This window comes from Triturus cristatus, chromosome 3_2, assembly GCF_964204655.1.
Source record: "Triturus cristatus chromosome 3_2, aTriCri1.1, whole genome shotgun sequence".
NCBI lineage: Eukaryota > Metazoa > Chordata > Amphibia > Caudata > Salamandridae > Triturus > Triturus cristatus.
Genome location: NC_140584.1, coordinates 1,061,075,211 through 1,061,102,525, shown reverse-complemented (window position 1 = coordinate 1,061,102,525; position 27,315 = coordinate 1,061,075,211). Strand labels below are relative to the sequence as shown.

General features: G+C 46.0%; 1 protein-coding gene across 4 annotated transcripts in view; it reads right to left on the bottom strand.

The window, feature by feature from the left end:
• Nucleotides 1–27,315, bottom strand: part of GTF2IRD1 (GTF2I repeat domain containing 1) — a 1,036,986-nt gene that overhangs the window by 632,259 nt on the left and 377,412 nt on the right. For all 4 annotated transcript variants that reach the window (XM_085649787.1, XM_085649789.1, XM_085649788.1 and 1 more), the window contains one exon: nucleotides 3,632–3,815. In XM_085649787.1, coding sequence (XP_085505913.1) covers nucleotides 3,632–3,815 — 184 coding nt within the window. The remainder of the gene's footprint in view (nucleotides 1–3,631; nucleotides 3,816–27,315) is intronic.

Here is a 27,315-nt window from a genome sequence, read left to right as displayed (position 1 = left end):
GTATCTACCTGAACATGGGCCATAGATTTAGCTCTCTTGGACATGTGTTGGACCTGTAATGGGTGTTCTGTGGCTGAACGCCCCTGCTGCCTCCGGATCTGTGGAGGACGGGATGTATCGGGTTACCTGCTGGACTAGCCTGTGCGTGCGATGCCACCCAGCCTGACTGCATCAACGAAGCCAAGATTTGGATGTTGGCGGCCGGGCTAAAGACTGCAGCTAGCAATAGCGATGTGGGAGGGCTGTGCTCTTGGCTCACTAGCCGCCGGGTGCCATGCCCTTTCGCATCTTGCTGCGCTGCCGCAGGCTGCCCTCCATCACTTTTCCTAGCTTAAGGAGCACTCCCCGATTAAAATGGGGGTCAGCTATGAGAAGCAGGGGGGTGGGGGGTCGATGAGGCCGCTTCCTAATGGATTTTGTCGGCGGCGGTGTGCGAATGGCATCGGATTGCGGGCAGCAGCCTCTGATCTGCACATGCATATGAGCGGGGGTGGGGGATGACGGAAAAAGGTCTGGACAGAGCTGACCGCAAATACAAACAAGATGGCTTACCTTACTCGTGCACAACAGCAAGAAGATCCTCAGGGCCAGACGATACCTAAAAAATGGCGGATGGAAGCTCCAAAACATTTTCGGATTCGGGGGCGTGTTCCTGCTGTTCTAAAGAGGGTGTGGCTAAAAAGTGGAAAGAACAGCACGGAACACGCCTCCGAATCTGAAAAAGACGGAGCCTTTTTGGAGGGACGGCTCTCTCCTCCAATGGCTGGCCTCTGTTTAGGAAGCCAGCCAATGGAGGAGAAGCAAAAAGAGAGGCGGGCTACAGAGCCACTCTCAGAAACATTAAATCTCCGACTTCCGACGGTCCTCGACCTAAAAAGTGGGGGTAACCATAAAAACAGATCCTACTTTCCTACAAGATATTCTAAAGAAGTGCACCGGGGTCTCTGCACGTGGTCGGGACTATTCAAGTGCTTATGACTATACATGGACTATACATGGAAATCCCCTATGAGAGAAAAATAGGTTTCCTGTCACAGGGAGGTGTGGCCCCCTCCCAGACAGGACTTAGCGTATTGGGCTGGGGTGGGGGCTCTTGCCAGTGCCACCAGACTGCTTTGAAGGGCACACTTGGTCCCCTCCTTTTATACTCCAGTTTAAATCAGCTCAGGGAGCACTTGGCTCCCGCTCTGGCGTGAAACTGGACAAAGGGCATTGGAGTAACGTCCCCTCTGTCCAGCCCCTCCTCTGGGAGGAACCCCTGAGTCATCCTAACCGCCTTCCTAGGGTATTTAAGGGCTTATCTATGGATGGGTCCTCGGATTCGTCGTGGGACAAGACTCAAGCCTAAAATCACATTGCTCTTCACCCATCTGGACACTTGGACATCGCTGGACTTCACCTGGAACCGAGACTGCATCACGAAGGACTCCTGCTGCTCCTGGTCTCGCTGTTCTGCAACTCTTCTCAGTCGGCTGTGTCTGTGCTTTATCCAGGATCTTCAAAAGACCTGTGGGCATCAAGGACATCTGAAGTAATCTCCCTTGGAGTGAAGGAGTCATTTCCCTGCATCTGCAACCACCGCAATGAAGCTAACCGGTCTGCTGCTCCTGGTGAGAGGAGTTGGCCTAACAGCTAGGGTGGTCGACATCAAATCTGAGGAAGTTCGAGTCACGGGAGGACGCGCAACATCCAGTGATTCTGGGCAAATCACTTAATCTCCCCGTGCCTAACAAAATGAATGTGTCTTCATGTAATGCAACTGGTGCTATGTAAAGCACTCTGATACCCGATGTCTCGGGTATAGTTCGCTCTATATAAAAAACTCAGAAAACTCCGACGTCCCACAGACTTTGAAAGCCTCAACAACACAGTTGGTGGTTCTGCAACTCCCTCGAGGCCTAACCTGTCCTCTCTGCAATTTTGAGGCCAGTATCCCTCGTTGGAACCGCTGGGACTGAACCACTGTGCACCGAGTCGACTTGCCGTTGCCAAGGCTTGTTGGCTCTGCACTCCAGAGACCTTCAGGCTACAAGAAACTCCATCCTCCAGCATCTCTTCCTGCCAAGAACAGCATACTCAATGCATCTTCTGCACTGTGGGCCTTCATCTTTGCTGAGCTGCTCTAGGTCTTCTTGCAACTCCTGTGCCTTCCGCCTGTGGGTCGTCTTGAGGGTCTTCTCCTGCTCCAATGGGCTCCCCTGCTTGCTCGGGCCTGCACTGACTTAACTGCTTGTGGCGAGTCCCTTGGACCTTGCTGGTCCCAACGTTGCCCCTTCTTTGCTTTTCATGCTGGTTGCAGTTGTCAAGGCTTGTTGGTGCTCCCGCCGACACAGACACAGTGGTTCTCAACTTCCAACATCTGACAGCTCGTGCACGGCTCCTGGTATTCCTCAGCGTCGCCTGGTCCCCACAGCTGCTGCAACAAGGTCACCGTCAACTCTTCTGAACCATCCGACATCGGTGGTCATTGCTCTTCCGTGTCTCCTGGTCCCCTCTGAGTGGCATAGACTCTGTCCCCTCTGCTTGCAGGTTCTTCACTTCAAGAATCCACCCTTGGATTCCACCGGACTCTTACACAGTCTTTTCCAGCTACATCTCTCCTAAAGTACTCTATTGTGGTCTATGGTGGCTTCCGACGTCACTTCGCACCTATGCATCCTGTTTCCTGGTGTAGGTATCCTGGTTCTTGGCGTATGTACGGGTGGGGTGATTCTCCAACCTTCTGTCTTCCACAGGGTTTCTTCAGGGTCCACTGGGAAGGCTCCTTCTTCTCCAAAACTGCAACCGGGGCTTTCCATTCCTTCTATTGGACTAGCGACTGTGTTTCCACTCTGCACATAGCCTCCATGGGATTCCTGGGTACTTACCTTTGGTGGTTCCTTGTTTCCCCAGCTCCACTGAGTCTCCTGGTCCAAGTCCTCTGACTTTGGTCGCAGTACGCATTCCACTTTTTTAGTATATAGTTTGGTCTTCCCCTGTAGACTACTGTATCTTGTGCTACTTACCTTATTTGCAATTGAAGTATTATTGTGTATTTGTGTTTATATCTCTGGATAGGAGATATACCAATGTGTTAGTGAGCGTAGTTTAATAAATAGACACATTTTTATATATATACTATGTGGTTCTTTTTAGTTCAACCTAGACTACATTATAAGACCTGGTAAAACAAGCTGCTTAACACTCCTTCTGGATAAGCCTGAAAGCAGCTCTCCACAGCTACCACTTCGACTTCAAAGCTACACAAACTGTAGATGGAGGGACGGTGGGGTTCCTGGAAGGGTGTTGTACATTGAAAAACATTTAAATACAATACATCAACCAATGTTCATTTATTCCAAGCAGAGACTCTAGTCTCCTTGCAGATGATATTATTCTCTTCTTTTGATGCAAGACAAACAGAAAATAAAAGTATACACTGGGTTACTCAAACTCTTATTGGTATTTCAGTAGGTTTCACTGAGGATGTATGAAATAAATAATCTTAAAAATATCAAAATTGGGAGGAAGGAATGAACAGAAAAGGGGACTCAGGAAATATGTGCCTTTTTGAAATCTAACATATGTATTTAATTTAATTGCTACTGCTATTTCATGTCTCACAAACCTCCCTCTACACAGAGACTCTCACCTTTTCAGCTTGAATCGGATCCGGTGGCTTTGCTCCAGAATGGCCATCAGGGTTTTAACATCATAGTCGGTGGGATTTCGTAAGCTGATTCCGTCAGGAAGTCCGTGCACAATCAACCACCCGGGCTCCTTCTGAATCTTGTCATAGGGCACTGGCACAACACAGTTTTTCCCTAAAGCCTCGCCTAGAGAAAGGACAAAATTAGACAGAAGTTGTAGGTCAGCTATTTGATGTATATATATGCCTCCATATAACATTAACAAGAAAGTAACCCAAACTAGTTTCAACAGGCCACTACTAAATACTGTTACTTGAAGCTCAATAAGTATATATGAGTGAAAAGCTGGTGTCTGTCATTTTTAAGTATTATGCCTTTACTTCACATGGAGTACAAAACAGAGAATTGGAGGTGATTTTCTTTATTGCCATTTCTCACCCTGATCACAGACAGAACATTACCTGCATGACAGAGGGATAATTCACGCATCCAATGGCCCTAGTGACATCACTGGCTCTGACATCACACAAATACGACCTACATACAGGTGGGGCATTTCAGCTGTTTAAATGAGTGTTGGCCAAACTAACAGGTCTCGTTTTGGGACCTATTGGATTTGCCAATGTTTTTTTTGTGATTCTGTACAACATGGTATACTTGCAGAAATGATCTCGTGGGCTAAAAAGTAAGATCTGTGGTATGACTGAGACACTCTTTGATTCTAGCAGATTGGGGATCAGGGGAGAGGTGGATGTAAGGTGGGCGGAGGTGTAGCAAAGCATTTACATGGTGTAGACTGTTAGTCGTAGAGATATTTTAAGGGTTTCATTCTATACTGCCCTCTAAATTAGGTCTCAGGTCTATAAAAGAAGCACAGATTTGACAATACTGTGGATAAGCATTCTGTGATTGCTATCACTATCTTTAAGAAGTCAACTGTGCAAAGGAAGTAACCTCATAATTGGATTGTAATAAAATAGTGTCTTAAACCTCACACTTTCCATATTTCTTTGGGCCTGATTCACAATTTGGCGGATGGCTTATTCCTCGCTAGGACAATGGAGTAAATTACTCTGTAGCCCTGATGGAGCTGCCGTCCACCAAAATATGAGATGTTTGCTGGCCCAGCAGACATTTCAAGCATTGACAGGTAATGCTGTCATGCTGGTTTCTGACAATGCATTATAACTATGGTGTACAGCTTCGTCAAACTTGACAGATCCATGCGTCAATATAAATCCCAAAGCAGCATTTTATTTTTGAAGAAAAAAAATACTATGCCCCCTTTGCTATGGGACTTTCCTCTCACGGCGACAGTGGTATTTAACACTTTTCAGTTTCCCTTATCGTCAGGTTTGAGCATTAAAAATCAGCTATACGTCCGCCCATCTAAATTAGGCAGGTGAGCACATAGCCAAACATCTAACGGCCATTACTCCCAAAGACAAATCATAGGAGTTTGACAACGGAGACAGAGTAGTCTCCACCATCATCAAACTATGGTCCGCTCGAATTTAAATCAGGTGGGTGGATCATAAGCCTGGCAGGGAGGGAACTCAGCTGCAGTGGGGTTCCTTGTCCACAAAAATATAAATCGGGTCCTTAGTCTCTTATTTGTAAACATGATGGAATGTGGAAAAAAAGGCTCAGTTAAACCCCCCCCTGTTCCCGCCCACACCCTGTCTTAAGTACTATTCAATGGAACATATTGTGTGGCTCTTCTAACTGCTGTTTAAAATGTCAGCTCACACACTTCCCTTATTGCTTTTACTGTGTAGTTTTTAGATTCTTGTGAAAGGTCCTTGGAATGTGTCTCTGCACTGAATTCAGTAGGTCCCATTAAAATAACTTACATTGTTTTGTTTGGATGTGAATGTCAGATGGCAATACAGTAATCTGTACATATGCTTCATTGATAAAGAGTGATCTTTCTCAGCATGTGTTAATACTTAATACTGAAGTAAAACCTGAGAGGTGCACACCAGATATTTGAGCAAATGCTATTTAAATTGTAGTACCTGGCTTGCTTCAACACCTGCATGGAATCGGGATAGTTCAAAAGAAGTGTACAAACAAGAGCCCATGCACAAATGACATTTTGCAACAGGCATGTGCCAGGGCTGCTGGAACAAATTTCTGAGAGGGTGCGCTGCCATTAATGTTACAGCACTGAACTCATAGGCATTGGGAAAAATCCATGTGTTACAAAAAGAACAAGTGTAGCCAATCTATTCAGCATGAGAGTGGTAATGGTGTAGTATGTAGCGGGTGGTACATTGTAGAGTACACTGTTTCAAACATATTACTAAAGCATGGTGTTTTAGCACAGTATCATTTACAGACAACACATTTTTACTGAAATATCTACTAAATTAGCACTCTCATACAGTTTTACTGATAAAAACTATGCAGTGCACAAACGATAATCTATGGAAATTAGATTTCAGTGACTATTTCGTTTGCATATCACCAAGCATATTGATTTGTTTATTTTTGTGACGATTACAATCTTTGTTTCCACCACACTTCAGAATTACAAAGAACTTTGCTGAATTTCTTACTGCTGATATATTCTGAAATATTTGTACAGCTCATTTACAGGCATTTTACATGTTGTGTGCTAGAAGCAAAATACATCCTACAGCCTTTTTTCACAATCTGAGTACCTAGCAAGATTGTTTCATTGTTCACTTTAAAAAAGCCTCTTATTTTGCAGCAGAAAAAGAAAAGGAAACACCAACCTTCCTATTAAAATAATGAACAGCAATCTGCCAGAAGAGATAGTCTGACATTAAGCCTCTGTATTTGAATGCACAGTAAATGTGCCAGGATGAAAACAAACTTTTATTGCTGATTCGCCTTCTGAGCTCTAGCATGGTCACAGGCATGCGTGGCTCATGAACTCGTAGTGCAAGAGAGCAGTAGAATCAGCCATGCAGAAACATCATTATCCCAGGAAAAGATAAACTGCGTAAATCATCCTTGTTGCCAAAAGTGTAGCAACGGGCAGAAATACAGCACCAAGCTGCAGCAGCTACTCTGTGAACTAGCATACAAGGACTAAAAGCACAAGAACTCTCATGGACTGCTTCATGAAAAAGAAAGAAAGAGTTCCCAGAAAGCGGGCAATCGTTGAAGAATGCAAGGAACCAGTTATAAAGGTGGCAAAGAAGCTATGCCCTACTGGAGGGACAAAGACATGCTGGATGGCCTAAAACAAATAAAGCCAGCAGATAGAAAGCAAGCCAGTGTGAGTTACAAAACACAAAGCTAATGGTAAGCTAACGTCGGAATGCATTGCTAGGTAAGCTTTCAGCAGGTCCCCAACATGTCTCTGCAACCAGATAGCTGGGCTGGCGTGTGAGATTCGACCGAAAAAACAATACTAACGAAAAATATGAGCCTGGAAAAACAGCTTGATAACTGGCACAAAGAGGTTACTGATTCTAGCAGATGTCACAAATACTATTGAAAGATCTTTCGAATCTTTAACATAACACTTTTCTTTGAGGGTACAGCCAACTCTGTTAATACACTCTGCTCAGGAAAGGGGTCCTTCTCAGTTTCTACACTGATGTTATTTCTACACTGATGTTATTTCCAAAAGGTCAGAACCACTGGATTTGACAATCCTTATCTAATAGATTTTTTAAACAAAAGGTTTTAGCAGTTACACTTGCTATATATTTCATTTCAACTTAAATAATACATTAGGACTGTCCGTACACACCACACAACAGTAGAGTATATCCATGTATTGACTTTACACATAAACAATAGTCGCACTCAATTTACACACAATACCTCATTAAATTTGTCAACAACGCATTCCAAAGGGGTCATTTCCAATATATCACATTGAAGAGAAGTGGCTGTGAATGGGAAGTCCGAGTGGAAGATGGCCGATTCAAGTGCACTTTACACTTTGGTAGGCTAGGTCCTGACAAATCGTGACAGGGATGAGATGTTAATGCCGCTAGATATGAAGTAAATGCCGCTAGATTTAAAGCTAATGGCATATCGTAGAAAAAGAATAGAGGTTTTTTGAGGCCATTAATTTTGAAGGTTGCAACAATCTAAGTTATATGTGGCCAAAGATGGTGGATGTTTGCTCGGGTGGACACAACAAAGAGAATTAGGAATAATTCTGGATCCTAATCATCCTGATCAAGTTTTAAGTGTGGAAACTAATATAGATGAGGACAACCTAGAGCTGTGGAAGGGTAGGATTGTGCAAGGGTGCTGTTTTACTGGGGGAGTACAAACTTTAGCCAATATGTATGGGGGGAAAAGTTTTTTACAAGACCAGATCACAAGCCCTTAGTAGATGTTTTTACAACAAAAGGGGCTGGTAAAGTTGGTAAAGCCCATGCATTGCAAATTGGTTGTTCAGGCTCCAAGAATGTTTCTGATGTGGAGTATGCACCGGGTATCACGCCTTACTTTTCTAGAGGAGAACATACTAAAAGAGAAGAAGAATGTGTGGTTGCAAGTGTGGTTGAGGTGGCTGGGACTGTGTATCTCAAGAAACTTGGGTGGTGGAAACTGAAGCTGACGATATCCTAAAAAAGCTGTACAGTTTGTAAAAGAATGATGGTCCCATAGGAAGAATTGATATGATGTGTTTTGGTGGCCTCGGCTTGATCAAGGAGTGAAGGGTATTGTTAAATAATGTGAGTTGTGCCTGGAACGATAAATTTCAAAATGTGATGACATATTTGCCTCAGGTCATAGACGAAGCTGACAGTCCTTGGATGAAATTTGCCCTGGATATTATAGGCCTCTTTGCCACATTGAGTTCAAGAATGATAGTTGCAATGGTGGCTGTCGATTTGTTCTTGCAGTGGCTGCAGGTTATGTTTGAGAAACATGTAGAGACAAAGAATTATTTTAATTTCTTAGAAAATGTTTTTGTCAGGGAAGGAGTACCTATGGAAATTGTTTCAGACAATGGTGTTCAATTGGAGTGTAGCTGTGAAGCGACTTGTGTGGCTTACAGACCTCTAACAGTAACACAGGATAACACAGGATAAATGCTGTATAAGTTGATGAGGGGAAGAGAATTTTGTTCTGAATTGGGGCCACGTTTGTTTGAAGTCTGGAAAATTTGAATGTGAGAAACAGGATGTTTTTTAGACATTATTTTTGAGGAAGGAAATTGGGCTAGAGTTAAGATGAGACGTTTTGTGAAAAAAGGAAAAACATGTCCCAGTTTTACAACCTTTTGCACATAGAGAGTTCCAAGTTTTGATGTTGAATTGTCTGATGTTAATGTGTAGAACATGAAAAAAGTTGTAAAAATGTCTGAATGTTTGTTTGCACCAGGAGGTGAAAAGTAAATCAGTATGAAAGAATTAAACGCAGAGGCAAAGGCACCCAAGAAACCCTATAGGCAGTGTGGTCATTGTGACATTTTCAAAGAGAGTTAAAAAGTGTCCAGAGTGAATGAGAGACAACGAATTCAAATGAAAAAAGATGGGAAACTATGAACTCTATATAAATTAGGAAATTATAAACTCTTGTGAGGATCGTTAACATTTCGGTTTGCTTGATATTTGTTTTCCTGTATACATTAAGCGTTACAGTTAGTTTAGGTAATGCTTGCTTCTTTTTTGCATTCTGCAATATTTGTATTGAAGGGGGAGATATGTAGCATCCCACTGCTCCCAGAAGCAGGTCTAATGTTGAATGTTGAGTTGAAGGTGGTTCGAGAGAAGGGGAGATGACAGTTGAGTATGGTAGTTACCAACGTCATTTACGGGTGCTGGTCCTTTTGTGTATTTGCTGAAATGAGCAAGCTACTTACCTTCCGTAATGCTTTTTCTGGTGGAGAATCTATCTAACCACAGATTCTTCACCTTAGAATATTACCAGGTGTCAGACTGGATCTAGAAAATCTTAAGCAGTACCTCAGTGCACTGTTAGGTGGCATCAGCAGGCTCCACGCTGGTGTTATCCACATTGGAAGTGATGCCGCGGTGCACATAAAAGCAGCATCCCGGCATGTTGAGATTCAGTTTCTCATGTGACTATTTGTGTGACACAAACACAGAGTCACATAAAAAATAAGTTTGAGCAATGTGCAGTGTTTAATAGGATCTTAAGGGTGTAGAACCGAGTTCGCAGACTGGGAAGGTGCGAAGGTCAGTGAGGAATCTGTGGTTAGATAGAGTCTCTACCAGAAAAAGTGTTACCGAATGTAAGCAACTTCTTCTTCTGATAGAGACTACTATCTGCGGACTTCTCACCTTAGAACAGATACCCAAGCAATACTTTCGCTGGAGGTGGGTCTGTGAGCTGCTCAAACCAGAAAATCCAGAACCAAACAGGCAAAGTGCCTTTGTATTCTCTTTAGGATCTGGCTCTCTAAACAACCTTCCTCAAGTATTGGCGTTTCAGGACCAATTTTTTGTCACTGAAGATCATTTGTTGAAAATCATTAACACCTCCTTGAGACTAGGGTTATTTCTGGATCAATTAAAACAAGCATTGACATAGCCAATAGATCTCGCCTTTGGGACCTTATAAGTGTTTAGCCATGCAACAGTTGATGTTGTTGCGCCAAGGATATTGTGCTGGATAACAAAACACTTAGAAGATACCAAAGGCGAGACCTATTGGATATGCCAATGCTTGTTAGACAATGGCTGTTTGTAACTGTGACTGAGATCCTGCGTAAAACAACCTAGCACATAAAATGAATCCTGAGCTTACTCCGGGTAACAAGTAGCAAGGCCTTTCTCCGAGAAAATTTTGTGACACATGAACGGCGCCAACAAAACAAAATTGCACGTAAAGCATTAACATGCTAAACTTCCCATCCCTTTTAATTAAAGAAGAAAACAGTTAATTTGAATATTAAAATGCTACACAAATGATGGAAATCTGATGTAAGACTCAGGCGTGATTTAAAAAAAAAAATTGGGATGCTTTCTGCTTTTAAAGCAGTCTGTGTAAGTGAAAAATTCAACACTCTAGTGGTTGTGCTTCAGTATAAAGGCCACTAGAGTTTGGGCGTCATTTAAGGGTCACTAGAGGTCGCAACTGCGTTGCCTGGCTACCCTCCTGCAATCCCTGACCTCAGAGGTGGTAAGGGTAGTGTCCGAAACAAAAGTTAAACAAGGCTGTAGTGCGTCTTGTTTACTTAGCCCCTCGTTTACTTAGCCCCTCGGCTATATATTGTAAGGAACCCAATTCAAATGCCCCAGGGTGACAACTAAAGCCGCTCAGCATATAAAGCGAGCAAGAAATGCAGGGGAAAGAGCGTGAATAGGGAAGTACTATGAGGGGAACATAATGAAAGGAAGAGGACAACACTTAGAGATAGAGACAAAGACGGGCAGAGGTGGGCGGGTGAAATGGAGGTGGAGAGATTTAAGAGACATCAGAGAGAAGTGGTGAGTGTGAAAGAGATATACAAGTGTAATAAAGAGTGCGATAGGTGAGAGCAATAGGTGAGGCACATAGAAAGGTAGACAGAGACAGACGAGCCAGACAGTGAGGAAGACCACCGAGAGGGGGATGCTAGTACGAGAGATATGATACAGCAGATCGAAAAAGGTCCAAAGGCATGTGATGCCGCTTCCTGTGATGTATTAGGGTAAAAAAAATGTGATGTCACTTCCACTACCCTTGACGTTTTGGTGAATCAACGCCAATGCACTAAAGGTAGCAAGCAGTGTTTTCGTTTTTAGATCTGAAACAAAGCAGTGCTCCCCAGTTTTAGAAAATAATGTTTCCTGGAAAAAAATGTCGTCTGAAACAGTTTCACCAACATGCAGTACATTTCCATGTTCATGGAACAGCTGTGTAAACGTCCAGACTTTCCAAACATTTTGAAAACATTATAGATCTTATGTGATATTGATCTAATTGGACCTAAGTCTCTCCTGCCTGGGATTCTGTGATCCGCTGTCATCGCCGGCGAGACGACGCGGCGGAAATCTTACTGTGAGGCTTCATGGCTGTGCCATACACTGCATCTGCTCCCGTGCCGTCGGGGCTGTCCTCGCACCCTGGCTCCGGCATCCAACTTTGGACTACGCATCCCTGCGGGGGCCGAGTGCGAGGTGCAGCCGGACTGACATCCAGCGGGCAGCGGCAGGATAGATTGGAGGTGACCGGGGCTGGGCTGCGGCCCCTGAGGTGAGCGCGATGTGGAGGCACTGGATAGCGGTGTGGCCCGGCGCCCCCCTTCCCTTGTGGCGCCATTGATCTCCTGCACATATCTTGCTGGCGACACAACCCCCCCACCCCCCCAAACCGGCAGACTATAGCGCCGGCGGTGGGGCCTGTGCCTGCGATTTTCTCACACTCTGCTGCTGCTGGACCCCCTGGCACAGCCTGCCACATCTTCCCGTCAACCCCGGGGGTCGGGGGGTGCATGCTGATACTGGTCTGGCTATAGTGGAGTCGACCAGCCGGTGCTCCCCCGTCCTGAGAAGATCTGGACAAGAGGGCGCTGTTTCCAGCCAGGGTCGCCCTCATAGGCCATATCCTTGCCGGGGTCGTGGCGCCGCCTGGCTGGTGGCCTGCTTCGGTCGGTGCCTGCATGGTGTGAAAGCAGTGCTTTGTGTGGTGGATGTGGCCTGACCCCCCGCGGACCAACACACATTGGAGGGAATGCTGGTGTGTGGTGGTGGACTTCCGGGGGCCTCTGCCCTGTGGGGGTTTTGCTCTCAGGCCATTGGGGCGCGGCATCCCTGGTTCTCAAAGACTTGCTCCTACCTAGCGGTAACCTCTCCTCAGGTACACTTGGGATAATGACATACTCCCTCCGAGCAGCTGTGGCCTCCTCGAACCCCTACACGATGGGCAGAGACAAGTCAGGCGGCGCTGGCCCTAAACAGGGCACCATGGACCAGTACACTGCACCCACTGGGAGCTCTACGAGCAGTGAAGGAGCATGCTTGACACCTGACAATGCGGCCCTCCTGACAGCCATCAATAGCGCCAGGGCTACGCTGGATGCCAAGACTGGAGCAGTGGGGTCAGAGGTTTCTTTCCAGTGCCAAGATCTCCGCAAGGCCGAAGATCGCATCACAGAAGCGGAGACGAGGGTCTCGACGGTGGAGGACACGGTGTCCAGAAAAAAGTCAACAAGCTAACTGTGGTGTCGCAAGAGCTGGCCTCCAGGGTGGAGGACGCAGAAGGCCAGGCGCGACGTAACAATCTATGATTTGTGGGCATACCGGAGGGGTGTGAAGGTGCCTCTATGACCCGCTTCATCACAGAGTGGTTTAATCACCTCCTGCCTGGGGACCTGCTCTCCTCCTGCTTTGTGGTGGAACGCGCTCACCAGGCCTTGTCTCAAAAACCTCCTCCTGGCGAAAATCCCAGACCGGTCATTGTCGAAATATTGAACTACAGTGACCGGGATGCCAAGTTGCGGGACATGAACTTACAATACATGCTTTTATATCCAGCCAGTATGATGGTGATCTTTAACTCTAAGTCGTTTTCTTTGACACACCTGAGGCTGTCTTCACCTGGGCCGAGAAGAGACCGTGACCCCGGCCGTGCTCACCGTCGCTACTGGATTCAGACTCCTCATGCGGATCACGACGAAATAGGTCCCGCCGGACCAAATCCAAGAGATGGCATGGCTCCAGATCCGATCGACTGTCAACGTGCCAATAACGGCCACCCAAACCATGGGACTTCTAGGTCGCAGACTCTTGGGGTCCCCCTAGTTTCTTAGGTTTTATGGGTGGGTTGGGTACTCTTGGTGTGGGGGCTCGGGGTTCCCCTGTTGAGGGTCTGGTGTGCCTCATGCCACGACAGATGCTCCTAGTTTACGGCAATGTCGGGTGGGGGGTGGTGGGATGTTAAGGCAATGTAGTGTTCGGTTGTTTATATGTTATATGCAGACATGCCATACGGATCACGATCTCTCCGTTGCTACATCTTCTGCGACACAGGTTAATGGCATTGGGTGATGTTATCTCCCTTGGAGACCTAACTGTGGTCTCATGGAACGGTCGAGGTCTCCAGAATAAGGTAAAGAGGGCCGCGGTCCTGCGTCAGGCCAAGAGGTATGGGGCAGATATCCTCCTATTGCAAGAAACCCACCTTTTAGGCACCAAAGCACCTTGCTTGGCCAGGCTTGGTTTCCATCACATTTATCACGCAGGGTTCACCAGGGGTTCCCGAGGGGTGGCTATTTTAATTCACCGCAGGGTCCAGTTCCAACACATCTCCCACAGGGCGAATCCCGGGGGCAGATTCCTCTTCGTCACATGCCCGCTTCATGGTGAACGAGTCACTATCGGTAGCATATATGCCACCCCATTGGGAACGGCTTTCTTAGACAGGATTACAGATGTCTGGGGGGACCTCCAGGAGGGTTTAATACTTCTAGGGGGCAACTGGAACGACACGATGGGGCCAATCGATCAACAACGTAATACAGACCATCAATCATCACTAGGTCCCACTATGCTGAGCTCCCTGGCATCCACCTTGGGTTGGGCAGATATTTGGCTGGAATATCACCCCTCCGAGCAGGGCTACACATACCTATCTACAGTGCATAGGTCACAATCCCGACTAGATTACTTCTTCATTTCTCGCATGTTCCTTCATCGCTTCTCACAAGTAACTCACCACCCCCGTGGGCTCTCTGACCATTCCCCAGTCGCCCTGTAATTTCACACACGTTCCCGCAAACCCCCCTTTCACTGGCGCATGTCTCTCTGGCACCTCCGATGCCTGGAGTACCAAGATATGCTTCGCACAGCTATTTCCGAGTATCTGGATTCCAACGGCCCCTCCGTTTGTGGAAGGCCCTAAAGCCTACCGTTTGAGGTGCTGAGATTAGTTGTCGCACCAATGAAAAACGCGCACGGCGGGAGCAACTGGCGGCCTTAGAGCCGCACCAGACGGCCCTCGCATCGCAGCTCAACGGGGACCCTAGCCCTGACATCCGGCGCAACCTGTTGCAGGCACAGCAGGAACTGCAGCAATATCTAATGAGTGATGCCAAAGAAATATGGGAGGCGTCGCAACATCGGGTTTACCAATGGGGAGACAAATTGAGTGGAATTCTCCACCGACTGTGTCAGGCGGATAAATCCCCAGCGACAGTTCCTACCATACACGGTGCGGACGGGTCCTTATGTACATCGCCGGAGGGTGTAGCCAGGGAATTTGCGCGGCACTTTACGGCCCTATACGCCCGACACGAACAGATCTCGACTGAGCTAACTGTGGAATTCCTACGGGACATCTCGTCACAGAAACATCCAGACCCACTGCGAGAACAATTGGAGGCCCCCATTACAATAAACGAGCTGACAGGAGCCCTCAATGCAATTCACCCGGGACGGGCCTCTGGTCCTAACAGATTCCCTATGGAATTCTTACGGCTGAACATGCACCTCTTGGGCCCCCACCTGCTGGCAGCTATCCAAGAGGCCGCGGACTTCTCTATATTGCCCCAAGATTGGCGACATGCAGAAATAGTTCTCTTCCTCAAGCCTGGTCACCCTCCGGAAGACCCCTCCTCTTACCGCCCCATTTCCCTCGTTAATTTTGAGCCTAAGCTGTTGGGGAAGGTCCTTGCAGACAGCCTCCGTACGTGCGTCTTAGATCTGATTCATCCTGACCAGTCGGGATGTATGCCCCAGAGGGCAACCCGTCATAATATCCGTAGAGTACACAATGCTTTAGCAGCTGCTCCAGCGCTAGGCCGACCAGCTACAATGCTCTTGGCTGATATAGACAAAGCCTTCGATTCCCTTTGCTGGGTGTACCTTTTTCAATTGCTTGAGGTCGTCAATTTCGGACCACGATTCATTGCTTATATACGTCTACTATATACGAACTTAACAGCGTCGGTGCAAATAGCCGGGCATCATTCACTCCCCTTCCCTATACAAAGGGGCACTAGGCAGGGCTGCCCCGTCCCCATTATTGTTTGCCCTCGCGGTTGAACCCTTGTCAGCGTGGGTTAGAAATGACCCAGTCCTCCGAGGCTTTGAATGGTCGCAGTCGCGCTCAGACCGTATCGCGGTATACGCGGGTCTCCGGGCCTCGCATCTTGGAGATCCTGAGGGTATTCGGGGGCACTACGGGCTTACACACAAACCCCGCCAAATCCTATATTGTTTCCGGTGAGCGGTCATCAAGTCAGAGATACTTGGGCATCACAGCTGTCCCACGCCACAGAGGGTTTTAAATTCCTTGGTATTTTGGTGTCACCATGCCCCCAAATTTCCTGGGCACATAATATCCCTCCACTGCTAGCTAGCCTCAATAGTGAAACTGCGATATGGTCGTCCCTCCCATTGTCCCTGTATGGGCGCTCGGCCAGCTTCAAGATGGTATCGTTGCCCCGGATCTTATATCGTCTCCAAAATTTCCCTTATGATATCCCGCGCTACTGGTTCGCATAGGTCAATGACATACAAAACAAATTTCTCTGGAACGGTGGAGCGGTTAGGGTCGCTCTTCGCACGTGTGTGCTATCTACGAATTGCGGAGGAATCGCAGCGGCGGACATCTATTCATATTATGCACCGTATCATTTACTCATGGTAAACGAATGGTGGTATAACTCCCCTACTGACCCGGCATATGCGATCCAGTATGCGGCAATGGAGCAAACCTCCCTCCTCCACCTCTTATACAGTGCTGCATGCCTAGATTATATGCCTCCAGCGGGTAAAGTAGTAATACTGCTCTGGAGGGGCAATAGTCCGACAGATGGGATGGCACGGTAAGGTTACCCGGGCAACCCCACCATGGCAGGGAACGTACCTCTGCCCGGTGGCCACCTTGGGGGGTTCCGGGGATGGGACCTGGTGGGGATATCGACCCTTGGCGATGTGATGCGGGACACTACCATGAATTCCTACCAGCAACTGCAAACGGAATACAACCTGCACAAAACACAATTCTACAAATTTCGCCTTCTCCGTCATGCACTCACCCCCCCTGATTCGCTCGCATGAGACCCTTCCAGAATTCCATCCTTTAGAGGGCCGTCTGTTAATGGGAGATTTAGGCCTCCACAAGATTAGATAGATATATCAGACCCTAATGACTCTCACACAGACACCGCCCGACAAGACGCGGCAGGCCGACATCCCTGACTTAACTTACGACGACTGGGCCGAAGCCATCGCCAGCCCGCGGCGGTCTATACTAGATACCGCCTGATACAGTTTAAATACTTGCACAGGGCTTACTATACAGGGACTAGACTCTGGAGGATGGGAGTGATCCAATCCTCCGCATGTCTGCGGTGTGAGCGAGAGGAGGGGACTTTCCTACATACAGTCTGGGGCTGCACAGTGTTACAACCTTTTTGGCACAGAATTAGGACCTGCCTCCAGGAGGTACTAGCGTGGGAATTCCCGATGGACCCGCGACTCTTCCTCTTACATAGCACAGACGACATTGGGGGAAATTAATGTGTATAAGCAACATTTACTGTTTTTAGGCCTCACTATTGCCAAGAGAGACATAGCACAATTATGGAAAGGGACGTCTCCCCCGACGATGGGTAAATGGAAGACCGCAGTGGACAGATGTATAGGGGCCGAAATGGCAGTGTTCCTTGCTCGTGGTTGCCCTGTTAAACATAGAAACATTTGGACCTGTTGGGCGTCATATCAAGGAATCGAGCTCCCCCCCCTGCCGCCTACCGACCCCTCAATGGTGCCTCGCTTCCTAATGTAACCTGTTTGGAACATCCCGCATAAGATGGAAATAGATCCCTATGCTACTTTACCATGTACGCACGTCTTAAGATCTAGCACTGTCTGCACTCTGTATGAGTTTTACCCCCTGCATATTGGGCAGGTGTTGGAATTTGGTCAAAATGCTGGAATTATTGTGATTTTAAGTCATTTTCTCCTACAGGTCCTTGTAGGGCTTTCGCCCATCTTTCCAACGAAAAACCAAATAAAATTTGTTTTTCTAATATGTCCAATTCAGGGTGACAAATTATTTTTGAATACTTATGATGACTCTAGTTGTAACCGATGAATTATTAATGTTGCACTTGAAACTATTTTTATTAGATTAAAGACGAATGTTTATTAATGTAATTAAGTTAGGCCACATTTTTACAGAGACACTATTTTTTATTAATATGGATTCTCTTTTGGTGTTCTGCTCATCTTGCTCTGGCTCATTACCCCTCCCAATCAATGTCCCCCTGCATATCTTCTCCTCCCACAGTCTTTGTAGAGCACAGGGCACTGTGGCATAACTGGTTTTGTGTGTTGAATGTAATCCTTCCAAGAACATTTATGTACATAGTTCTGATGTGGGCCTGGTAGAATAGGTGAATGGGTCTTTGTTTCAAAATGTTTCATATTTTGTTGTGCATCTCTGGACAGCAACACTGCAGAAGCGGCTGGAGTTTTCCTTTCTTTAAAATCGGTTAGTATTATATGTCTATTTGTGATGATCTGAATTCTGATTTGCTCAATATGAGTTATCACTAGTCATGCCATCCTGAATTTGCAGTTTTTGCTTATTCCCTATTTATAAAATGTGTATATTATGTTATGTTAAGTTAATGATGCTTATAAAGCGCACTGTTACCCTAAAGTGTCCGGGCGCTGAAATGTTGCCTACATGGTCAAAAGATAAGTTCAATTAAGAAAAGAGCCACGTTTTCAAGCCCCTTCTAAACTCTAGGAGCCCGACTGCTCCTCTAAGCTGCAGGGGGAGGCCATTCCAGGCCTTTGCGGCGCAGAAGAAAAAGCTCCTGCCCCCCCAACTGGCAGTTTTGATGCGTGGAACTTTTACCAACTTTGCCTTGGCTGATCGTAAAGCCCTGGGGGGGGTGTACCATTGAAGGCGTTGTCTCATAAAGGCAGGGCCATGCCCCTCAAGGGCCTTAAAGACCAGGCATAGAGCCTTAAATTCTATGCGTTGTTTCATTGGGAGCCAGTGAAGGTCCCGAAGTCCCTTCTTGGCAGAGACAAACCTAGGGATACCCAGAAGGACCCTAGTGGCTGCATTTTGCACTACTTGCAGTCGGTTGAGCTGCCTTTTATGGATGTTAAGATACAGGGCATTGCAATAATCTAGGCGAGACAGAATAAGCGCGGTTATTACTGTCCTGAGGCTATCCTCCGGAAGAAAATGCTTGATTTTCCTCATGATCCTAAGGAGATGAAAACAGGAGGATACCACTCTGCCAATCTGGTCCCCAAAAGACAGTCTAGAGTCCACCATCACTCCCAGATTTTTTGCCTTACCAGTGGGGGCTGGGGGTGAACTCAGTGATTCTGACCACCAGTCGGTTGAACAGAGATTTGAGGGATTACCAAAGATAATCACCTCAGTCTTCCCTGCATTCAGCTTGAGGCACTTTGCTGACATCCAGCCTGCAATAGACTGCATACAATTGTAGCAGTCCCGGCCAGTCTCAGCCTCTTTGCCCTTTTGTATAGATAACACTATTTGTGTGTCATCTGCATAGGAGGTCAGCTGGAAGCCAAATGACTGAATAAGGGCTGCCAATGGAGACACAAAAATGTTAAACAGTGTGGGGCTGAGCGCTGACCCCTGTGGAACCCCACAGGGCAGGGAGAATGGCTTTAAACAATCTTTACCCATGTCAACTGTTTGGGTTCTGTTGGTGAGGAAGGATTTTAGAAGGGCGAGGGCCATGCCTGTAATCCCCCTTTCGCCTAGCCGGTCCAACAATACTTCATGGTGGACCGTGTCAAAGGCCGCCGAAAGGTTCAACATAATCAGAATGGCAGCTCCACCCTGATCTAGTACTTCTCTAATTTCCTCAGTTGACTTAATCAGCGCCAGCTCTGTGCTGTGTTCTGTGCGAAAGCCAAACTGAGTAGAATCCAAAAGTCCATTGATATTAATAAAGGAGCTTAACTGACGGTTCATTTCCCTTTCAATCATCTTGGCCGGTAGGGGAAGACGAGAGATAGGCCTATAATTATTAGGCTCCTTAGGATCCAAGTTGGCTTTCTTAAGAAGGGGAAGAATTGAGGCTTTTTTCCAAACTTTGGGAAGCAGACCACACTTAAAAATATTGTTAAAAACGGGGGCAAGAGCAGCTCCGATAGTGTTCGGGACTAGTTTAGCTACTAAAGCTGGACACGGATCTAAAGGGGACCCTGATTGAATTGCTCACAGAAGCTTAGAAGCATCTTGGGCATTCACTGTCGCAAAACTATCAAAGGTGGGAATTATCTTGGTGTCCTTGGGAGAATCCCAGACACCCATCTTAATGCCATCTTTTGGCAGAGTGCTGAAAGATGAAAAGATAGTGCCAACCTTTTCCCGAAAAGCGGAGGCAAGAGTTTCACAGAATTCAGGGCTGCTCCGAGGTTTTGCCGTGATGGGTGTTGTAAGTTTTAAGACTGTGTTAAAAAGTTCTTTTATGGAAGATTTCGCTTTGCTGATCTGTTCCCCATAAAATTTCTTTTTTGTATCAGAAAGCGCTTTTTTATAGCTGAACAGGCTATCCCTATAGGCTTTCTTAGTAGAGTTGGTATACCCTTTCCTCCATGCGCGTTCCAGTCGTTTACATTCCGTTTTTTGTAGTTTTAGACTATCAGAATACCAGGGGGCCGAGGGTGTTATCCTCCTAGGGGTACACATTCTGATTGGGACTAATATTTTACAGGCCGAGTCTAACCATTCGGTGTATGCCACCGCAGCCTTATCCTCCGATGGGGACCAAACGCCCATAGTAGCAGTCTTCAGATGATTGTCGAGTTCCTCGCTATTAATGTTTTTCCAGGCCCTCGTTTCGACCCAAATATAGGTCCAGTTTTTAATTTGTGATTCTTGGTAAGAGAGATCTCAAAGAAAACGGCTGCATGGTCTGACCAGGGGACTGGCAGCACTCTGCAGTAGTGAATATTGGGATTGTTAGAAAAGATACCATCCAAGGTATGACCAGCAGTATGAGTGGGTTCTGAGAATAGTTGACTAAGTTCCCCCCACCAAGTATTTCTATTAATCTAGCATTATCAGCGTCCATAGTATCCTCTAAATAAAAATTAAAATCTCCTAAAATAGTAAATGATTTAGCACTAAGTCCTTCTTCCAAAAGCATTCCTACTGAGTCTAAAAATGCACCTCTCGCTCCTGAAGGGTGATAGAGGAGAATAGCTTTAAAAGTATCGTGGGGGGAGGTACGGACATTCACTGCCAGAGCTTCACGAGTAAGGTTGGGAATTGAGCAAAAAGAGGGCTCTAAGGAATTATGGTAGATTACAGCCAACCCTCCACCTTTCCTACCGAGTCGATCTTGTGTATGACAAAGATATCCAGGCGGCAGGGCTTTTACTATATCCGGGCCAGAGGATTCATCCGACTAAGATTCTGTAACAAAGGCCATCATAATTTTGTGATCCTCAATTAGCAATGTGCATTCCTCACTGTGTTTGATGAGGGATCTAGCATTTAGGAGCATGGCTTTAATGGGTGGAAGGAAACTATTTTCTTTTGTACAGGACTTTGACCCGGTCAGGCGTTCCGTGGAGCAAGGGAGCTTCCCAAAGCATTTATAGCATGAGGCTGGAACTCCCTTAGGGAACTTATCAGGGCTTATCCTCGGGCAGCACATATTCCTACCGTTGTAATCTAATTGCAGGAGGAAGTCTCTGGAAAAGGTAATGGTGTCTGAGACCTCAGGGCCAGGGTCGAGCCCGGATCGAGTGCGGACGGGCGCAGACGGGCTTGCCTTTGGCGCGCCGGCGGCGCGCCCACGGCGCGCGTCCGCTGCGCGGTCGCGTCTAATATAGGCTGCAATGAGGAGCAACTAGCCCGCTAACCTCCGACCGGCAAACCATGTTCTGCTTCCGCTTTCCCCGCGGAACGAGCAGTGCACGGGCGCCACGGAATTACAGAAGGTGCTAGCTCCTTCATTCGGAGGGTGAGGCAAATGACTTCCCTTTCTAACAGAGACTCTGTCCTGTTTATTACAGACAGACTTTCATGGTTCTAATAGGGGCTATGTGTATTTGTTTAGGACAAGTCTTTTCCTTTCCATGATGTCTGTTTTCCTTGCAAATCTGACAGAATATAGATGATTTTCGATTTTCCTCTAAGGATACTGTCAGCTCCTATTATGATGTTTGCTGCTTATTGAAACTTAGAACAATTCTGATTTTGACTATGTATATTTTGTATTTTCTTTGAAATGCTTTATTTGAGATTTTTTAAATAAAACTCAAATTTTTCCTGATCTAGAACTCAGTTATTGAATGACCCCAGTTACTTATTACTCTGCTAAATTTGTAGGGCCTGATGTTGAGGATGGTGGTAACTCTTATCCCAAGATTGAGGGTGCTAGAGCATAACCGCCGGAAGTAACTTTGAGATGTATTAGAATATTGGGTTCTGCTCCCACAAGCGCATGAGGCCTGACTGTGTTTGAAGAGAGCAACATGCTATGTTTAAAAATGCTGGTTAAAGACATCATACATATTTTGTGATAACCAACATAGAGTGACCGGAGGAGATGACACGGCTCATGCTCGTGCTGTAGTCAAAGCAATGAACAGAGGTCTTGTGACACTGCACAGTACCAGATAAATGGACACTTTTCTCTATAGCATGAGCCAGTCGGCGTTGGAAGAAGAGGGTGTGGTGTTTGGAGGCAAAGCAGCACAACTTGCTTGTGACAGAACCACACCAATGTCTTGGGTGTTAGAGTGGGGATGCTGGCTATGTACACTTTGACATCATGAGGAGAGCAGCAAGCTGATGTGGGATACAGGCAGATCTGGAGATGTTGAAGAAACACTACTTAAGTCCTCCTGATTAAGATAGGAATAGAAATAGGACTATCGACAACATGCAAAATGAGACTATTGTTTGAGGGTATATGATGTCCTGATGTCAATAGAAGTCTAAACACCGCAGGATGGCAATTGTCCAATTGCAATGTTAAAATATGGCATTCTATTAAGTAATCAGCAGGGTTAATTGACATTTATGGAGTTCTCATTATTCTATGACCTTCTGTTAGAAATGTCTTTTGTGAGGTTCATTACGTTGGGGAACAGTTTAGTTGGTGATTCTTGCATATCGGATTGTGAAATATACACCTTATTTGTAATGCATATGTCAGGTTAGTATTTTTTGTGCGTGTTGAATGCTGGTGTTTGGGAATGCAGTTTATGTTAATGGTTGTGGTGCGCAGAATGGGAAGTTTAAAGGACCCACCTGTAGGCTGTTTTCAGAGTACAGAGTGAACATTTACTTTCAACTCCATAAACTAGTTAGCACTTTGGGAACAGAGTGTATTACTTATGTGTGTGTGATGTTGTGTAGATATGTGCTGCTCAGTACTTCCTCCCAAAAAACGGGGGACGTTTTCATAGGAGTTTTGGGAATAACACGCAGTAATCGGTTTGTCTGCACTACGGTGATAGGCAGCATCATGGAATCCCACCAACATTGCATACGCCCTGTCCTCCGATCCTTGAATACTGAACTGTACTGTTCCACCCTTTATGTACTGGGAAGCAGTATATCCCGCAAGAGTGCATAATGATGCATTATATGGGTTTTAGTTAAGGATATGTGATATGGAAAACCTATTTCGGGCATGAGTGGGTGACACTTCAAATTAAGTGGAAAATGGCTTTTAAAGTGTAACCTTTTAACCGCGGTTTCGGGTCCCAGTCCGGCCCTGGTTTCAAACATGCTGAAGAGAAAGATGTCAATTGTCAGTTGTCGATTGGTTAACTACAAATCATCTGCTAAGGAACTGAGTTCTTGCAATCAAAAATGCAGAAATGTTGAATTTGCACTACAAACAGTTTTAACCTGAGCCGAGGTAGTGCACCATTGGGCCTCTACAGGAAAATCTGAGTTATAGCACCGTCCAGCATAAGGCAGGTTTGACGAACAGTGAAAGATCTTTTAACTAACACCCGTCCACCCCCTGCTGAAAATTAAGGTTGTTCATTATTCTTACTGTAACCGTTTATAGCAACAACAACAATTATTATTAAAGTGTGCACCCCAAACTAAATTGCCACTAGGTGGGAGTTGAAATAAAATGAACTGATTCACAAAAACGATTTAGAAATTTATTTTTGTAGATTTCCTCCAATGTTTTGAGTACATTTCTACCTCTTTGAATTCACAAAGCACGTCTGAAGTACGGCTGGAAAGCTGCGAAGTCCCATGTTCCCAGGGAGTTCTTTCTGAAATTCAAATTACGCAAGCGAAAGCATGTTTGCATATGTAAATTACACACTCATAAACACACCCCTATAGCGAAACAGCATTCTGAAACTTTTTCCTTTGCTCTCAATGGCAAAAATATTTATTCCAGTTGGGAACCCCATTCCGAAAGAGACCCACCAATTTTTTGGGTGTTCCCTTCCCATTTCTAGCCTGAACAAAATGTACTTCCTTCTAAATCTTCTACGTCCATAGTCAAAGGGGGCTGCTGTAGTTTGTCAGTTCCCACAAAAATATACAGCACAAGTTTGAGGGGGTGTACACTATTCGAGGTCCTTGAATACTCTTTCACAGCCCTTGGGATACACTATATTTATTCCTGCAAAGAGCAAGTGGGAATTGAGCATTTTATTTTTAGGCTTGGTTAGGCCTGTGCTCGACCTCATAATCAAAGGGTTTACATCCCGGCGGGCCTGTTCAGCCTTTCATCCTTTTGAGGTCGATAGCATGAGTACCATTGAATTGGGTAACAGTAAACATCTGTTATTCAGCTAATATATCCTTGGGGGAACGCGAGCTTTACAAATACACATGCTAAAGGATTTTATGAGTGGAAATGAGCGCTTTCAATAGAATATCTTCACTTTAAAGATGATTTTAGATTACTTCAACTGAAGGGAAAAAACAACATACTACTACCCATGATCAAGGCCCTATTTTCATTTTGAGAATGCTTCAGCTAGTGCCATAAAGCATGAAAATAATTCTGGGACGCTAAGCCATCATCCAGACCACATCACGTACCTTTGCACTTTTGTAAAACATTGAGCAAATTAATTTTGCATCATCTTTACTATAGCTAATGGGAAATGAGGTAAAAGGGGTGTTATTACGGTCAGTTTTTCGTCATGACTTTTCTATATACCAAAGTAAGGTATAGTGTGCACGGAGTCCAGTGAATCCCCAGAGGCTTACAGAGGTTTGAGTAGATAATTTTAAAAGCTCTATTTGGGGTAGTGTGGTCGAGCAGTTAGGCTTATCAGAGGACTGTCTTAAGCATTTGTTGTACACACTCAGGCAAGAAATGATTACACACACTCAAAGACTGATTCCAAGACCAATTGTTTTGTCTAAAAAGTTATTACTTTGTTATTTCATTTTAGAACAAAGAGGAACTCAGTCGCAGGTAAGTAAGAGGCTAAAGATTTACACTAATACCTGTAGTAGGAATTATTTTGCAAGGCAGAAAGAATGCTTTACTGTAGTAGGAATACTTTAGTATTGTCATTAGAACTTAGCAATTGTAAAGGTGAGAATTTTGAATGCAATAGTAGAATATGCAATGCAATCCTATGGGAGGAAATCAGTCATATGCATTAACAGGTAAGTACACTACTTACTCTTCCAGTCTTCAGGGGTTTAGACCAACACTGGGCAAGGTTCGGATTAAGGTAGGTACCTCACCACCAGAGGATTTGGGGTGGTCAGATGCAGAGACAATGGAGACTTGGGGTGTTGTGTAGTTCCTACAAATCTATATAGGATCTGTGTGTTTAGACAACATGAACTAAGGGATTGGTGTCCAGACTGATTCCAGACACCCCCAAAGAATATCTTAGTCTGTAGAACAGCTAGCTCACAGTGCCACTATGCCAACCTTACCAAGGAGTGAATAGTTTGTGGCAACTATCGAATATGACAACCCTGACCCCTCAGGGATCGTGGAAACAGTACAGCACTATTTGCTCAGTCACTCGCGCTCACTTTGTCTCATAGAGATACACAGAATAAACGGTGGGGACGTTTTTCAATAAGCATTTATTGAACCAGCGTAATTATAGTATAAAATATGTTGTTGTTTTTGTGCAGAGTTTTATATAGCGCGAACTTGACCCGAATACAATCAGGTATTAGAGCGCCTTACATAGCACCAGTTACGTTACATGAGGACACACATTCATTTTTTCTTGGGCACAGGGAGATTACGTGATTTGCCCAGAATCGCAGGATGTTCAGCATCATTACCGAGACTTAAACCCAGTTCTGAGGTCGAGCGCCCTAGCCGTTAGGCCAACTCCTCTCCCCCACAACATGCTGCAACAACCATTAGATAGAAACAGATATATATGATTACAAGCCACAACAGAGTAAATAAAAGGTAGAATTCTACCAGGGTGCTAAAACAGTGAATATATGCAGGCATATAGATACATGGCAGTAATCATGCATACTCCTAAGATGCTAAACCTAGCTAAGTGTACCCAAGTGTACCTAGCATGCATGTAGGTGGAAAGCCAAGAATCCCCCTAGATAAGAGCCAACCCCATTACCTGATGGGAGAGAATGAAGGACCCCCGTCTTGGTCTCGAGTTGGACACCCCGCAAGGGATGTCAGACCACTGCGTGCTGGAGTGCCTGCGTGCAGGGACTTCAGCGTTTCATGTCAGCATGGAAGCTTCTCCTCTGGTTTGCCCAGTGAAGATGTGATACCTATATACCCGAAAGTACCCTCAGGGGCTCTACCTAGATGTGTCATGGTACTGAGGGCATGTCGGCCAAGGATGACAATAGCAGCGACTTTTGTACAGAGTTGTTATGCAGAAGATAATAATCCTGCTGTGATACTAAGAATCCTCATGCATATTAAAGGAGGCTAGTTTTCTAAGTAAACCACATGACATTTATTCGGCACCTAACTAGGTAAAAGGTTAGTGCCAGAACCGTTATGTAGAGCAAGGTAGGATAAATGTGGGTAAACCGTCGTGCAACTACCTAGGCCTATATTGGGGTACATTGGGGCTCATAACAGGGGCACCCACAAGAGGGGTTGGTTGCAAGTAGGCACCCGTGGTTTGCAGGAACAGGCCTGGGGGTTATGGTAAGCACGGGGGGGGGGTCACAAAGCAGCACCAAAGCAACACCACCAGTGGCACAGGGGCAGATGGATGCAGGGTGCAAATCAGCGTCGGGCGCCCAATTCTTTTCAATGAGGAATCTTGGTCACACAAAGAGGTTACAGGGTCAGACCAGGAGGCTGCATGAAGGTGACCACCGGCTGGACAGGTAAGTTGGAATGTCAAGGGGGGTCTGGGCACTGTTGGTTGGTCTCCCCAAGGCCAGGGGGCTGAGGATGCAGGGGTGCATTTTGGTTTTGGATTTTCTTGGTCGGAGCCAGTCGCTGTCAAGGGGATCCTTGTGTAGAGGCTGCAGGCGACTTTGTGGGATCCAGGAGAGGTTAGCAACCAATGGAGTCTAGGTCTGGATTGCTGGGGAGACATCACTGTACAGGTAAACCACTCAGACTAGGGCCGTGGGCGTCGGGTGCAGAGTGGGTAGGTTTCGCGGATCCGCCTAAATCCGCAGTCCTTGCAGTTGGAGTTTTCTGGACAGGGCGGCAGTCTTCGGGAGATCTGGTCTTTATTGAAGGGTGGCAGTCTTCCAGGACACAGGCTGGTAGGACTGGGGCCAAATCAGTAGTCATCTTCCAGGCGCAGTTGCATGGCGTCTTCATCCTTTCCTTCTTAGGAATCTCAGGATCAAGGTTCGGGGG